Source organism: Vitis riparia, chromosome 15 (assembly GCF_004353265.1).
Source record: "Vitis riparia cultivar Riparia Gloire de Montpellier isolate 1030 chromosome 15, EGFV_Vit.rip_1.0, whole genome shotgun sequence".
In the NCBI taxonomy this organism is placed as follows: Eukaryota; Viridiplantae; Streptophyta; class Magnoliopsida; order Vitales; family Vitaceae; genus Vitis; species Vitis riparia.
The window spans coordinates 4,626,724-4,644,283 of record NC_048445.1 but is presented as its reverse complement, the minus strand read 5'-3'; the positions used below and the strand labels follow the sequence as shown (position 1 = coordinate 4,644,283).

General features: G+C 32.6%; 1 protein-coding gene across 1 annotated transcript; it reads left to right on the top strand.

Moving 5' to 3' along the window:
• The first annotated feature begins 4,867 nt into the window (after positions 1-4,867).
• LOC117931755 (probable methyltransferase PMT15) lies at positions 4,868-8,604 on the top strand. Its single transcript, XM_034852809.1, has 6 exons — positions 4,868-5,627; positions 6,609-6,819; positions 6,913-7,210; positions 7,613-8,005; positions 8,092-8,169; positions 8,249-8,604. Exons 1-6 carry the CDS (start codon positions 4,956-4,958, stop codon positions 8,508-8,510), a joined length of 1,914 nt encoding a protein of 637 aa, XP_034708700.1. The 5' UTR covers positions 4,868-4,955; the 3' UTR covers positions 8,511-8,604.
• Positions 8,605-17,560: the final 8,956 nt, after the last annotated feature.

Here is a 17,560-nt window from a genome sequence, read left to right as displayed (position 1 = left end):
AGTATTTTTAATATTTAAAAAATAAAATTTTTAAATGTTAAAAATACTAAAAACATTTCTTCATAATCATTATCAAATATTCTCATATTTCATAACATTAAAAAAAATAAAACAATAGATATAAATTCATTTAAAATATATATATATTTGAAAAAACCAGTTTTAAAAAATGTTCTCAAATAGAACCTATATTTATTTATAGAATGAGATATATTCTCCACAACTAAAAAATTTTAAAATTTTAAAAAAAGAAAAAGGAAAACTTTTGGTAGCTAAAAGCTAAACTCCATGATCAATTGTGATGATGAGTTATAACTGTTCAATGAGGTTTAAATTCCAAACTCTCCTAACCCACCCATCAAAAAACCCCTATCAAAGGAAGGAATATCCTTTTTCCTTTGTGGAAAAAAAAAAAAGCTGTCTTTCTACCCTTTTCTAAAGATTATTTGTGATCAAGAAGCTGTTAATCCATGGAGTAAGAAACAAGCTATTTTTCCATTTAAGGGAAGTTAATTATGATAACGTGAATAAGTGTTTGTTGTTTTTGCTCCTAACTTAAATATAAACATTCATGCAACTCAAAAAATTTTCAAAATAGTTTCATAAATGGAAAATTTATTTCATTAAAATAATTTTTTGAGAATTTATTCTAAAAATAAGTTATTTTTTAAAATAAATTTGAAGTATTTTCCATTTTTTATATGATATTTTAAAAATTAATTGAAAATATGAAAATTGTTTTGACAAATTTTTGTTATATTATATTTATGGAAAATAAGCGAAGAAAATTATTTTATTTTTAAGTTTCCAAATAAAAATTTATTTTTGAAAACAAGTGTGAATTATTTTCAAAAATAGTTTTTTTTTTCCTAATTTGACATGCCGATATGAGCATGGAATTAGTATAATCCTGCAACCAAACACTGTCCCTTGGAATTGTTGGTGGTGGATCACGTTCTGTGGTGCGCGTGGGATGGGTTGTTTACTGGCAACTATGAAAGCATAAGTGTGGGCAAAGCTTGTTTCTGCCAACGATATCAGCTTCGATCAGTGCGCGCGGAAAATGAGGATTTGTTATTCTGCTTCGCTGTCCACGACTCTTCTCTGCACTAGCTGTCGTGGCTGTTTCCAATTGATCAATGCCATGTTTGAACTGCTTCACTGGAATAACGGTTTTGGCTATAGGCCAATAAGAGGTAGCCATGTCATTCACGCAGTTAGAGTCAACCTTTTTGTGTGGGGGAGATTGCACTTGATTTTGATTGGTCCCTTGCGATTTTGTTGCAGATATCGAGATCAACGTTGATACATACCATGAAATTGCCCAATTGGAAACAGCCACGACATCTACTGAAGCAGTTCATTTTTATTTTTTATTTTTTAAAATTCATTTATATCATTTATATAACCCCTTTTAAAAAAAATGCCCAATTAAAATTTGGCTTTTAAAAAATATAACCTTTGTAGAAAAAAAGGTTGATCTTGTGGAAAATTCTAGAATGTTTTAAAAAATGCTATTGATAATTTGTAGTTTTCAATCATTTAATCAATTTCTATTTTTTTTTAAACTAATAAAAATAAATGCAAAATTCAAGAGATCAAAAGAGATTCACCCCATGATGGTGAAAATTCATACTTTCCAATTATTTGATAAGTTTTTTAAATTTTTAGTAAAAAATAAAAACAAAAATAGAATGCAAAAAGATTATAAAAAAAAACTTTTTTTATTTTTTAAACCCAGAGAAGCAACGTGCATGTCTTTTTTAATCACAATTTTTCCAAATCAACAAGGTTGATTGTCTCTTCCCTACCAAGTCTTTAAAGTCAAAATCTAATTTGGTATTTGTTTGTTTATTTTTCTTTTTCTTTTTTAACTTTAATATTTAATATTAAATTGTTTGTTTTTGTATTATTTTATTTTTATCGAGTATTAAAAAATAAATAAAAACCAATATATCATTTTTATTATTTAGAAAAACTAAATACTTTAATTTTTTATATTTAGTAAAAAAAAATATAATAAACCATACAAAAAATAGGAAAATAACCGATTTAAAGTCTAAAAGCAAAATGCTTTCAACAAAAAAAATAAAAAAACAAACACTCTATATTTAGTATTCACAAATCACACGCAATCACTCTATTCAAGTCAAGGTTCAAATAATTAGAATTTTTTTTACCCCAAACTTAATTTGAGGTGAGTCAGAGACAATGTTCAAATAACACAAGTCTAATACAAATGTAATTTAATATTTTTGAAATGTCTATAGTTTATATTATCATATACAATAAAATTTAATATTTGTTAAAAAAAATTAAGGAAAATATTATCTCACTCACTTTTGAATTTTGGTATAAATGGATGAATTTTGAATCATACAGTTTGACCAATCTTAGTTTAATCCAATTAATCTTAGCTTAAAAAAAAAGTACAATTATATTAAAATTAGATCGAATACCTCAAATTAGAGGTTAGGTTGGATTGAACTCAAATTAATTATTTTTTAATTTCGATTAAGCTCATATTACTTACCAAATTGACCCAACCCACTCAAGTTGTAGTCGTGATTTTACTTCACACTTCTGAAAAAAAAAACCCTCAAATTTATAAAATTTAAACTTAATATATTCAACTCAAAATAATTAGGATTTCATATACTCTTTGATCAAAAGTGGTACGAAACATTATCTTTACAGAAACAAATAAAAATGAAAAACTTGAATTTACTAAATTCAAACTTAATACATTCAATTCAAAATAATTAAGATTTTTAATACATATATAAAATACATAAATCTAAGATTTTTTTTTCCCATGATTTATTTCAAGGGGAATGAATTTGAATGGTTTGATAATTGAACAAATTTATATTTGTACTTTTATGCATGTAAAATAATTAGTAAAATATGCCATCACCTTAAATTTTCTCTTTTTTAATTAACTTTAAGGGTTGATATATTAAAGTCCCTTAAATTTTATATTTCTATCAAAATTTGGCCATTTAATTTGTAGGATGTTTAACCCCTCAACTATGTAAGCAACTTATAACTGCTTCATTTACTTGTCATTTATTTAACTAGAGACAATAAAACACTCACTTTAATTTAATTGCTTTATTGTAATTTCTTAATTTATAATTTTAAATAAAATATATTGTTGAAATAGTTGAATCAAATATTCACATTAGTGAATTAGGTCACATTTGGAATGCTATAATAGAGAATGTGAATGGGCATAAAATAAAAAATTTCGTTACTATGGAAATCAAATCGTAATCTAAATGAGATTTTTTTTTTTTTTTTTTTATAGGATATCTATTGTGATTTATCTCCATTTTTATCATATTTCTATTCCATTCCTGTATACCATACATACCGATGATGATGTTAAATGTAATTAAAATGATAAATGCATTTAATTTATATGACATTTATTAGTGTTTCTACTTGATGTACAGAGTACATTTGACTGTGTTTCTTTAAAGTATTTTCAGTGGAAGAGTTTTTTTTTTTTTTTTTTTTCCTTTTTGAAAGTGTTTTTATAAGAAAACACTACAAATAATTTTTCAACAAATATAATAAGTGATTTTTCAAAATTTTAAAAGTATTTTCTAAAATTTACTAAACACCTAATTTTTTTTTTCAAATATATTTTTTAAATTAAAAATATTTCCTAAAATCACTATCAAATGAGCTCTTAATAGAAGTGTTTTAAAGCGTTTTTAGGAGAATCAACTATCAAGTATTTATCTAGAAAAAACCATAAGAGTGTATTTGAGAGTATTTTTATTGGAAGTGTTTTCTCAAAAAATGTTTTTAGAAGAATCACTTATGAAGTATTTCTCCAAAAAACACAACAAGTGATTTTTAATACTATAAATAATTTTTTGAAATTTTAAAAATATTTCCTAAATTTTCCAAACACCTAATGTTTTTTCAAAAACATTTTTAGGTTAAAAGCGCTTTCTAAAATTATTGTTAAACGAAACTCTTAAGTGGCTTTTCATATTTTTAAAATGTGTTTTTTAAATTTTTTCAAATATTTATTTTTTTAAAAATACTTTTTTAAATAAAAAACACTTTCTAAAATCACTGTGAAGGGAAGTCTAATTTCTCTATTAAGCAAAATCAAGAATAAAAATTTTATCATCCAAAATAAGTATATTAGGTGGTGACATATCTCTTAATGATTTTATCATAATCTTTTTAAGGCCATTTTAATTTTTGAAATGGAGTTTCCCTTATATTATTGCATCATCTTTAATTCTTGAATTTTGTTTCTCATAATTTATTTACAATATCTTAAATAATTTTCATAACAAGTGGGCTTCATTCATTACTATTTCGAAGAACAAATTAAATCTAAATGACATGAAATTAAATGAAATGAAAAAATACAAATTTGCACGGTTACAGCTAATATTAATAAATTTGTATTACGTTAACATGAAGAAAAACAGCTACCATTCCCTTGTTTACCCCAAATGACAGCTCAGCACATACGCAAAAAATGACCAAATTTTTACAAATTCATAAATATAAAAAACTATCAAGAAATTAAAAAATAAAAATAAAAATAATTTTAAACTTAGAGGTAAATTTAGTATATAATTGTCTCCGAAAATATTAAATTACTTGTATCAGAAGTAAAAATCAGCTAATATTTTTATGTGCCCTTGGTAAGGGCACAAAGCCCGCTCGAAATGGACACCCGCCCTGTAAATTGGGACACTGGTGTGTGTTGTCAGACTTGTTAACTCGCTCACGAGACAGAGCGTAGGCGCGTGCTCCCCACGCGCTCGGTGTCCTTTTCTTCGTTAATAAATCTCGAAGAGTTCACTCGTCACCCCCGTTTTTATTTTTTCTCTTTCTCTCTCTGCTTTTATCACATACAGACAGGGTGCAGGGATTTCTAAGACGAAACGAAATCTCTGTTTCCCTGTGTTTGGGCTTCAATGGCGTGGCCAAACCCGTCGTATTATCTGGCGTCGAAGGCCAAGAGACCCAATCTCTACTACTTGGCCACCAGCGTCATCCTCTGTTCAATTTTCTACATCGTCGGAATCTGGCAGCACACCAGAGGCGGCGTCGCGAATTTGGCCGAAAGCGAATGCACTCAACTCCAGAACATCAGCGGCGTCGCCCCAAAATCCCACACTCTCGACTTCGACACCCACCACTCCGCCATAGACCTCTCCATCGCGCCTGCCTCACCGGCGCGTGCCAATCACTTCCCCGCCTGTCCTACGTACCTCAGCGAGTACACCCCCTGCGAGGACGCCCAGCGGTCGCTCAAGTTCGATAGGGTGATGCTGGTTTATCGGGAGAGGCACTGCCCGGAGCCCAACGAGGTTCTGAAGTGCCGCGTGCCGGCTCCCAACGGGTATACGACGCCGTTCCGATGGCCGGAGAGTCGGGACTCGGTGTGGTTCGCGAATGTGCCGCATAAGGAGTTGACAGTGGAGAAAGCGGTTCAGAACTGGGTCCGGTTCGAGGGGAAGCGGTTCAGGTTTCCGGGCGGTGGGACCATGTTCCCTCGTGGTGCTGACGCCTACATTGACGAAATAGGGAAGTTGATTAATCTGAAAGATGGGTCCATCAGAACTGCCATTGACACCGGCTGTGGGGTACGTAAAATCTTCTATTCTTCTCTTTCCTTTCCGAATTGCCACCTGCCGGAAATCGGATAGGTCGAGCAGGTCGTTTTAGGTATACCTATTTCATTCATTGTCTGGCTGGTTGAACCGGCCGGTTCGAATTTCATTTGCCGGCATAAAAGGCAATTCCATTGGATGATATCCCACTTTTATGAGTTTCCTTTTGTTATACTACAAGAATATGTTTTTATAGCAAGAAAAAATAAAAAATCTGGGGATACCATAAAATATTTTAAATTCTTTGACTTTCCTTTTTTAAAATTATTGTAGAAAATAAAGTAAAAGAGAGAATAAAGGGATTTTCCAATCCACTAGCCTTTTGTGTTCTATTGAGAGGTTTTTTGGTTTTTTGGTTTTTTTTTTTTTATTTTTTAATTTTACTTTTATTTATTTTTATTGAATTGAAAGTTGACTTCGGGTAAGGAAAGATCTTTCTAAATTTTTGAATATCAATCTACATGGGCTCCCTTTTTTGAACCTTGAAGTCTTTTGTCTAATAATTATTACTGATCATATATAAGCTTTTAGAACTGCCATCAGCTGTTGAATCCCTTTGAGTACTAAACACTTCAAGTAAAGTTTGGCTAAATCTCTCAATTTTTGTTTCTATCTTCTTTAATTACACCTAACTTCAGATCTTACATTTTCATCTAGAGTAGTAGCCTTCAATAATACAACAAATTTGCAGTATAATTACATCTTACACTTTGTACAATCAACAGCTGTTGATGATGAATATTAGAACTTTTTTCATTTTCCATTCAATCAAACAAGGCCTAAATATTAAAACTTTCTTCAGAGTATCAAACATGCTGCTAACTGATTTCATCAGGCGACAGACCAGCTCACATGACAGTGATGGATGTTGGGCTTTTTTCATTTTTGATTCATCAGATGAAACCAAAATACAATGAATGGTTTATATGCAACTGGCCTTGAATTTTTCTGCAGGTTGCAAGCTGGGGAGCTTACCTTCTGTCAAGGAACATCTTGACGGTATCGTTTGCGCCGAGGGACACTCATGAAGCTCAGGTGCAGTTTGCGCTTGAGCGAGGAGTTCCGGCGTTGATAGGAGTAATGGCTTCTATCAGGCTTCCCTACCCTTCAAGGGCTTTTGATATGGCACATTGTTCTCGCTGTCTGATTCCTTGGGGCCAGTATGGTAATAAATTTCTGTAAATTTTTCGTATTTTCTGCATTCCCTTTGTTTCTTTTAGTGTTGGGGGTTTGAGTTTGATTTATGGTTGTTGGGCAGATGGGCTTTATTTAATTGAAATAGATAGGATTTTACGGCCTGGAGGGTATTGGATTCTCTCCGGGCCACCAGTAAACTGGAAGAAACACTGGAAAGGCTGGAACAGAACCGCTGAAGATCTGAACAATGAACAATCTGGGATTGAGGCTGTTGCCAAAAGCCTGTGCTGGAAGAAATTGGTTGAGAAGGATGATCTTGCTGTTTGGCAGAAACCTACTAATCATGCCCACTGTCAAATAAACCGAAAGGTCTACAAAAAACCGCCCTTTTGCCAGGGAAAAGATCCAGACCAGGCATGGTAATGTGTTCTTAGATTATTTAAGTGCCTTATGTTGTGTTTTAGTTTTATAATCATATATGATCATTCAGACTTTTACATTCCTTTCCCTTTCGATTTTTTCTGCCACTTTCATAACTTGTCCGTCAAGGATTGTGACTGTTTATAGTGTTAACTTAAATGAAATCACCAAGAAAACCACAAAAGTAAAATTAAAATATTCTTTCCATACTGTTAGAGAACAATTCATCATTGATACCAAAACCAACTTGATGATAAAGGCTGAAAGCTGTTGGATGTCATTCTCCAGCCAAACACTTGTTAGGCTGAAACTACTCTCTTCCTTTTGTTCAGCTCTTTGGACTCTACCCATCTGTTACTTGCATTTCACTGATCCTTCTAACCCGTTTGTATCATCTGCAGGTACACCAAATTGGAGAATTGCCTAACCCCGTTGCCTGAAGTTGGCCATGTCAAAGACATAGCTGGTGGGATGCTGACAAAATGGCCAGAGAGGCTGACTTCAGTCCCTCCAAGGATTATGCGAGGTAGCGTGAAGGGAATCACAGCTAAGATTTTCAGAGAAGATACAGACAAATGGAAGAAGAGAGTAACATACTACAAGGGTTTCGATGGAAATCTCGCAGTACCCGGAAGATTCCGGAACATTCTTGACATGAACGCCTACTTGGGAGGCTTTGCAGCTGCACTCATAAATGATCCACTGTGGGTTATGAACATTGTCCCAGTTGAGGCTGAGATCAACACCCTTGGCATCATCTATGAACGTGGACTGATAGGAACTTATCAGAATTGGTATGCTTAATTCTCCCCATCTTTATGAAATCAACTGGAAGATGTTCACTGTTATGATAACACTCTTATCGTCTGGTTTTATATAGGTGTGAGGCCATGTCAACTTATCCAAGAACTTATGATTTCATTCATGGCGATTCGGTTTTTACCCTCTACAAGGACAGGTAACAACGTTTTCAGTTCAAATTTTTAGAGGTTTTTAGGATCATAAATCTGATCATTCTAGTGTGCTTTGTGGAACAGATGCGAAATGGAAAATATTCTGTTGGAAATGGACAGAATTTTGAGGCCAGGAGGTACTGTAATTTTGAGAGACGATGTGGATATGGTGGTGAAGATCCAGAGCATCATTGAGAGACTGAATTGGAACAGCAAAATTGTGGACCATGAAGAGGGTCCCCATCACACAGAAAAGATTGTATGGGCAGTAAAGCAGTATTGGACGGCCCCAGCTGCTGCTACAGATCAACCGGGATCAAAAACATCTTCTTACAGGAAGAATTGATTTTTTTTTTTTTCTCTGAACCCTGTTCTGAGGGTTTTACCACAATGGATAAATCTCTTCACACAGATCAAGAGCTGATTCATTCTTTTTTCCCAAAGAGTGTCTGATGTTTTATTTGTTCATTTTTCTTTTTGTGGGGTTTTAGGGTTTTGGGAGGGTTGGTTGGTGGCAGTTTGTGGGTGTTGTGGTGTTTGGTGGGGGTTTGTTGGAATTGGTGTTTGATGCTTCAAGGGGAAAAAAAAATTGTTTTGGATGGGGTTTGGTGGAAGTATGGGAATTATTCATGACTGCAAATATAATCATCACATTTTTTTTATTCAACAAAACATCAAATTAACTTCTCTTTTTTATTTTATTTATTTTTATTTTTATTTTCAAATTAACTTTGTTAGGGCTAGTATTACTCATTCCTTGTTTAGGAGTGTGATTTAAAAATATTTTAATTTTTTTAAAAAATAAAAAATTATATAAATTTAACATCATAGTTGTCAAATGACAGCCAAAAACAATTTTGGAAAGAGGGATGAGAAAATTTTTGAAGTCTTGTACCGCCTTTCATGTTCATGCCCAATGATCCAATGCTCTCATAGAGTATATTCACATTAGCTTCAAGTTTATAGCAAGTTTGTGAGATAAGATGGTTCGATCCTGCAGCCGAATGCCTGCAGATTCCTCATCATATACCCGGCCACCACTTCTTGGTCTCATCAATCCAACAAAGGTACATGGATTAGTAGTATTGTCCTGAGGGAAGTGGGAGCAAGGCTGCTCTTGACAATTTCTCAACCCAATTAATTAGTAGTATTTGCAAGGAATGATGTCAGAGGTTTTAGTCCATGGTTGGGTGCCACCATATGAACTGGAGTGCTCTGGCTCGAAGTATTTTTAATGGTATATCTAGTGTTTTTCTAGAAAATACCATAAATAATTTTTCAATATAAGTGATTTTTAAAATTTTTTAAAATATTTTCTAAATTTTGTAAAATATCGAATATTTTTAAGCTAGAATTACTTTTTAAAATATCTGTCAAACGGATTTTAAAACTCTTTTTTAAAGTGCTTTCTAGGAAGTGATTGCTTTAAGTAAAACCTTAAAGTTCTTTTTTGACACTATAAAAATAAAATTTTAAAAATTGAATATATATTAGAGTTATTTATATACTATATTGATTTTTTTTTTAAGTGGTAAGGGTAAATTAATCTTTTTCTTTTTATTTTCTTTGATTGTAAACGTATTCAAACTCTACAAGGGTATTTGACATGAAGTCAAATTCAACATTTTTACATTGAATTCATTTCAAGAAAGTATTAAGAAAAAAAAAAAGTTCTTCATTTAATTTTACTGTGAAAATATGAAAAAAAAATTAAAATTAGTTATAAACTTTTCATTTTCAAATTATTAAACTTTTAACTTTTATATAGAATATTTAAAATAAATGAAATGAATTTAAAGTAGCGTATAATTTAAATCTATTTTTATTTTCTTTAATATTTTCTCTTGGTTTTCTTTCCTTTAAATTTATTGGGAATCAAATTTAACCTTTTGAAAATATTATTTTTCATTGAACTTGTATAAAAACTAAATTCAAAGTAAAAATTAAACTTCCTTTTACATTGAACCATCTCTCGAAGAAAAGAATTTATAATTTATACTAAACTTGTCTTTTTACAAGGATAGTCGCAATATTCATCTTTTATAATATTAATTTATTTTTAATAGAATTTAAATTTTCAAAAATAGAAAAACCAAAAGAAGTTGAAAATAAAAATTAAATCGAGTGAGAGAAGCCCATATGAGAATTTTCCATATCTATCATATCTCATTCATTCCGTTTATTTTTTAATTTACTTTTAAATAAAAATGAGAATAGATATAAATAAATAAAATGAAACAATTCCATGTTTTCTAATTACATAAAGTTCAGCCTATATTACAAAACCCAAAGGGTAAAGAAGGCTGCGGTTCCAAACTTCCAGTCTCACCCCGATTTTCAAATCATTGGAAGTGAATCCAAAATACTATGTTCTTTGTTAATCTGAAGTACTTGACCTTCACCATCCTTTGCTTTTTTAAGTCCACGACCTTGACCCCTATAATGAGGAAAGCACATGGCCAAAAAGAATGAATTAGGGATGTCGGCGGCTGCGAGAATAAAAAAAAAATAAGAAAATATATTTGATAATAAAATAATCAAAAGTAATTTTTTATTTTTGAAAACAGAAAGTAAGTTATTTTTGGAGAAGAATATTTGTTAGTTAATTATTTTATTTGTTTTTGGAGGATCATTTTAAAAATAACTATATAAATATGAAAAATAATTAAAAATAAAGCACTACGTATAGAAATTACTTTTAAAACATATATTAAAAATATAAAAAATAGGTTCAAAATATTTTAGGTTTTCAAATTATTGTCCTATAAGACATCAAAAAATAGTTTTAAAAAATAATACAAAAATGTGTTAAAACTATACCTTTAATCCAAAATTTTAAGGCTTAAAAATTAATTGATTCTATGGCAATTTCAACAAAATACCTCTTAAAATTGCTTACAGTCTATTTGATAATGCTTCTAAAAAGCACTTATAACCTAAAAAGTACTTCTAGTGTGAAAAACATTTAAAAAAAAAATCGTTTGACAAAATTTAGAAAGTAGTTTTAAAAAGTTAAAAGATCATTTATGCCTACCAAAAGATCATTTAGAAAGTAGTACTTAATAAGTAATTCTTTTGACAATATTTTTAAAATATATATTTTTTTCTACAAGTATTTGGGATAAAAACCCCACCAAAAGCTTAATTATGTAAATGAATCTCATGGTGAATGCCAATTAAGAGATGATAAACCTAGTCAACAAGGCTATGTTAGCTTGTATATATAAGTGGCCTCCCTTCTCCATTTTTTTTGGAAACACATAGCTTTTCCAAGTGATAAATGCTAATTAAGAAATCGTAAACCAATCAACAGGGCTATGCTAACTTGTATATATAAGTGGCCTTCCTTCTCCTTTCTTTTGAAACACAGCCTTTCCAAGTGATAAATGCCAATTAAGAAATCATAAACCTAATCAAGAATGTTGTACATTTGTATCTCGATGCCTAGGCTGAGCCAATGCGACACCCTAGATTTTTGGCTTTGGTGCCAAAGTGATCCAGAGTGGCCTCCCCAGGATTCGAATTCAAGACTAAGGTCTTTGTGGTTGCCCTCCTGGTACCATCAGGGCAACCACAAAGACCCGTATCTGAGCTAGTAGCTACATATTATTCTTTTATATATATATATATATATATATATATATATATATATATATATATATATATATATATATATATATATATATATTCTATTTTCTCCATAGTTTTATTTTCTCTTAATTTCATATACGAGTCGGTGTTTAAAACTAGATTGGTTGGGAATCTGATGGTTGTATCTGGAGATTCAGAGCTTAATTAGTTTATCTTTAAAGAAGGGAAGTCAATCTACTGCTCTTACACAGAAAGTGCTCTCAAGATTATGGGAGAACAAAGCTTATTAGCGTACCATGGGGTCTTTCACGAGTACCTTAAAAACTTGACATTGTCCATGATTGGCCCGGAAAGCCTCAAGGAAATATTACTACATGAAATGGACGCTATAACTCGCAAATATCTACATTCATGTAGTAACTACGCCAGTTTTGATGTGAAAGAAGAATCTGCAAACGTAAGTGATTGAGGCCTGTTGAGATATTAGGAATGCTTTCCTTATATCATTCTTTCCTTATATCATTTAGTGTTGAGATATTAGGAATGTTTAGATATTAGGAAAGTTGAGATATTATGAATATTAAGATATTAGGAATATTGAGATACTAGGAATATTGAGATATTAGGATATTAGTTGTTATTTCCTTATATCATTATTTCCTTGTATCATTCTTTCCCATTCTTAGAATGGTGATTACCCTCTATATATACTCTGTACATGAACGAATGAAAGTATGAATGAAAAAAACTACCATTTATCAATTTGAAGATGGTATCAGAGCCATGGAACTGAAATCCTGGATATTTTGTCGCTATGGTAGTCCGACAGCGATCAACCATCCTAAGACAAGCCCTAATATTGATAAGTCAACCTTCAAATGCACTCACTGCAATAATACTGGTCCCACCAGTCTGGATATCCCACAATTTCAAAGCAACGACTCTTGGTATGACCAGGAAAACAATAAGGAACTGAGGGTTTGAACCATGGACCTTTAGATCATGTTTAGGCTATCAACACTTTGTTATTAATTATAATAATCGTGATCAACGGAAGAAGGATTCCAAGAAAACCTCGACTGCAACTGTTGCCGAAATAAAAACAGAAGCTAATGTTGTTGAGAAAGCCTCTGCATTGGTAGTCGCTACTGATCATGGTGGTAAGTTTTTAAATACTTTTACACCTGTTATTAATAGTGCATGGATAATTGATTCTGGTGCTACAGATCATATGACTTTTGATTCTAGACAGGTTTCACCCCTTAGACCTTCCTCACAAAAAATTGTTTCCACAGCCAATGGTAACACAACCCCAGTCATTGGGGAAGGATCCTTAACTCTTACTGATACTTTGAATTTGGATTCTGTTTTAGTTGTTCCATCTTTAGATTACAATCTTTTGTCAGTTTCTCAAATCACTGTAGCCTTATCTTGTATTGTCATTTTTTGGCCTGAATTTTGTGTGATTGAGGACATCCAAACAAGACAGACGATTGATTGTGGTATTAAACGGGGAAAACTCTATTACTTGGACTTGCAGTCAAAGGATTCAAATAAGTTGCAACAAGCCTTGATGGCAGATGGATCTGAGGGGGAGAAGAAAAAGTCTGAAATTTGGTTGTGGCATCGACGTTTGGGACATGCTTCCTTTGGTTATTTAAAAAAATTGTTTCCTAGTTTGTTTGCAAAGAGTGATATTTCTGGTTTCCGTTGTGATATTTGTGAATAGGCTAAAAGCCATCGTGCTTCGTTTCCGTTAATTTTGAATAAAAGTCCGTTTCCTTTTATGGTTATACATTCTGATGTTTGGGGCCCATCCAAAGTCCCAACTTTGAGTGGCTCACGTTGGTTTGTTACTTTTATTGATGATTGTACCAGAATAACATGGTTATGCTTGATGAAGACCAAAGATGAAGTGAACTTGTTGTTTCAAAAATTTCATAAAATGATTGAAACTCAATACAATGCAAAGGTTCGGGTTCTGCGTAGTGATAATGGTGGAGAATATCAAAGTTCTGATCTTCAAAAGTATTTGGAAGGACATGGCATCATTCATCAGACTATTTGTTCCAATACACCCCAGCAAAATGGAGTCGCTGAACGAAAAAATCGACACTTGTTAGAGGTTGTTCGTGCTTCCTTGATAGCAGTAAAAACACCAATATCTTATTGGGGAGAAGCAATCACATCTGCCGCATACTTGATCAATCGGGTACCTTCTAGCTCACTTAACTTTCAAACACCTCTCCAAGCTCTTACTAATGTCGTAGTTGCCCCAACCGTCTCAAATCTACCTCCTCGTGTTTTTGGTTACGTGGAATTTGTGCATCTACACAAGCACCAACGCACCAAGTTAACTTCTCATGCATTGCAATGTGTGTTTGTTGGATATGCATTGCATAAAAAGGGATATCAATGTTACCATCCTCCAACTCAACAAATGTATATTACAATGGATGTGGTGTTTCATGAAGATTCAATGTATTTTTCATCTGAGTTTGAACTTCAGGGGGAGTACCATAAGGAAATTCAGACTCTCGATTATGATTATCATATCTCTGAGGAAGATGAATCTGGACAATCTGAACTAGTGAACCAGGAAGTGGGTGAGTTGGATATGAGTGGTCAACAATTTGGGTCCGAAGATGTCTTCACTGAAATACCAAACCAATCGTCGTCTGTTGAGGGTGTTCTTAATTTGGAACCTGATCCATTCATGAAACGATTATCACATCGTCATAATAGAGGTATTCCTAAACCCACATATGAACCTGAATTGTCTACTAAAGTCAAATATCCCATGAGCAACTATGTGTCTACCCATCGTTTGTCTGAATCAAATAAGTCATTTGTAAATCAATTATCTACTGTAGCTATTCCTAACAGTGTGCAGGAAGCCTTAGCTGATCCAAGGTGGAAAGCAGCCATGAATGAAGAGATGAAATCATTGCAGAAGAATGAAACATGGGAACTCATAGAATGTCCACCACGAAAGAAGCCAGTTGGGTGTCGTTGGATCTATACTGTGAAGTACAAGACAGATGGTAGTATTGAAAGCAAGACTGGTAGCAAAAGGGTACACTCAAACTTATGGAATTGACTACACAGAGACATTTGCACCTGTAGCTAAGATCAACACAATTCGAGTATTACTGTCTTTAGCTGCAAACCTAGATTGGCCATTACAACAATTCGATGTGAAAAATGTCTTTCTGCATGGCGAGTTATCTGAAGAAGTATATATGGATCTTCCACCAGGATGCATGGTGTCAGAAAAGCAATGTCAGAAGGTGTGCAAATTGAAGAAGTCATTGTATGAGTTGAAGCAATCCTCGAGAGCATGGTTTGAAAGGTTCACAAAGTCAATGAGAGGTTTTGGCTATCGTCAAAGTAATTCAAATCACACTTTGTTCCTGAAAAAGCAACATGGTAAGATTACGACACTCATCGTATATGTGGATGACATGGTAGTTATAGGAAATGATCCTGAAAAAAGAAAAGCTCTGCAAAATTATCTATCTAGAGAATTCGAAATGAAAGATCTAGGTCCTCTGAAATACTTTCTTGGGATTGAAGTTTCTCGATCAAGTGAAGGAATTTTTCTATCTCAAAGAAAGTATGTCTTAGATCTTTTACAGGAGACTGGAATGTCGGGATGTCAACCTGTTAATACACCAATAGAAGAAGGTCTGAAATTGTGTGTTGAGCCTAATCAAGTATCAACCGATAAGGGAAGATACCAGAGACTTGTGGGGAGATTAATGTACTTAGCTCATACAAGACTAGATCTTGCTTATGCATTGAGTGTAGTGAGTCAATACATGCATAATCTTGGAGAACAACATATGAATGCAGTCATGCGTATTTTGAGGTATTTGAAGAATGCTCCTGGGAAGGGAATTTTGTTCGCTAAAAATGTTGATCATCAAAGTATAAAAGTATATACTGATGCTGATTGGGCCGGTGCAGTGGATGATAGGCGATCTACATCTGGTTACTTTACCTTTGTAGGTGGTAATCTTGTGACATGAAAAAGTAAGAAGCAAAATGTCGTCGCTCGTTGAAGTGCAGAAACAGAATTTAGAGGTATGATTTTAGGACTTTGTGAGGCATTATGGCTAAGACTCCTCTTATAGGATTTAGGTTACCTATCTAGGCAACCAATCCGATTGTTTTGTGACAATAAAGCCGCATGTGATATTGCTCATAATCCAGTACAACATGATAGTACAAAGCATGTCGAGGTGGATAGATTCTTCATTAAGGAAAAGTTGGATGATAAGATTGTGGAATTGCCTACTATTCGATTAGAAGATCAATTGGCCGATATCCTTACCAAAGTTGTCTCAAGTCAAGTGTTCTCAAAATTTTTAGACAAGTTGGGCATGTGTGAGATCTGTGCACCAACTTGAGGGGGAGTGTTGAGATATTAGGAATGTTTAGATATTAGGAAAGTTGAGATATTATGAATATTGAGATATTAAGAATATTGAGATACTAGGAATATTGAGATATTAGGAATATTAAGATATTAGGAAAGTTGAGATATTAGGATATTAGTTGTTATTTCTTTATATCATTATTTCCTTGTATCATTCTTTCCCATTCTTAGAATGGTGATTACCCTCTATATATACTCTGTACATGAACGAATGAAAGTATGAATGAAAAAAACTACCATTTATCAATTTGAAGAAGGCCTTCTCAATGGGCAAATTTCATCCAGTCCAAAATCGAAGCAAACTTTCTAGCAATTTCACCTAGTCCTTTACCTTTTATAGGACTTGGCGAGAATATTTTGAAGGCTTTGTAGCCAAAAGTTTTTCTAATTACATTGATCCTGCATTTAATTATATTTCTGATTACTTTGAGAAATTGTTGTTTCCGGACATATGGTGTTCGAGTAATTTGCTAAGAAATTGTTTGGCTACGAGGAAGCTAAGGCATATAGAAGAAACTTAGAGAGAGATACAAAGCTTTTCTTGATGGCATTATATCATTTCCCCTAAACATCCCAGGAACTGCATTACATGCATCTTTAAAGGTAGGTAATCAAGTATCATAAAATTACAATACCTAGAGGCCAATAGACCAGAAAGTGCAAAAGGGCTAAATGGTCTTTATAACTTTAAAATGCATTTATATATATATATATATATATATATCATAATTACCCTAATGGTAACACAACGTACTCGTTTTGTCTTATAGGATTGATGGTTAAAATAGACAAACACTCCATGGTATCAAAGTTGATCCCCAACACTAACATGACATTATAATGGATGTTTGTCTATTTAGTCTAACAATTCTGTGAAATATAACGAAGACATAAGAAAGTTTTTAACATTATATATGTATAAATTCTTTTTAACCATGTAAATTCATTTTAAACCCGTGAGAACATACTAAACCCATAATGAATAATGTTTACATGGTTAGTAGCAAGTTGCTACAACAAATTTATACTTTTCTATATTATACTAAATCTTGTTCTTCTTATTTGAATTAGGGATGTGAAAATATGGTAAAAGTGATTAATGAGAGAAAATCATCAAAGAAGCCCTACCATGATTTCTTAGATTTTTTACTAGAGGAAGCAAAGAACGAAGATACAATTCTAAATGAAGCAATTATCGTAGACCTGGTCTTTGTGCTTCTCTTTGCTAGTTACGAGACTACTTCTGAAGCCATTACATTAACCATGAAATTTCTCAGTGATCATCCCTCAATTGTTGTAGAATTAATGGTTTGTCATCCATCATTTAAACCCTATTTTTTTTTCTTTTCAATCTTAAAAAGGAT

Excerpts from the sequence above, each read along its gene's own strand:
- LOC117931755 (XM_034852809.1), top strand. The coding sequence starts at position 4,956 with ATGGCGTGGCCAAACCCGTCGTATTATCTGGCGTCGAAGGCCAAGAGA. Across the intron at positions 5,628-6,608 it reads CCATTGACACCGGCTGTGGG|GTTGCAAGCTGGGGAGCTTA; the intron begins GTACGTAAAATC and ends ATTTTTCTGCAG. Across the intron at positions 8,170-8,248 it reads TTTACCCTCTACAAGGACAG|ATGCGAAATGGAAAATATTC; the intron begins GTAACAACGTTT and ends TTTGTGGAACAG.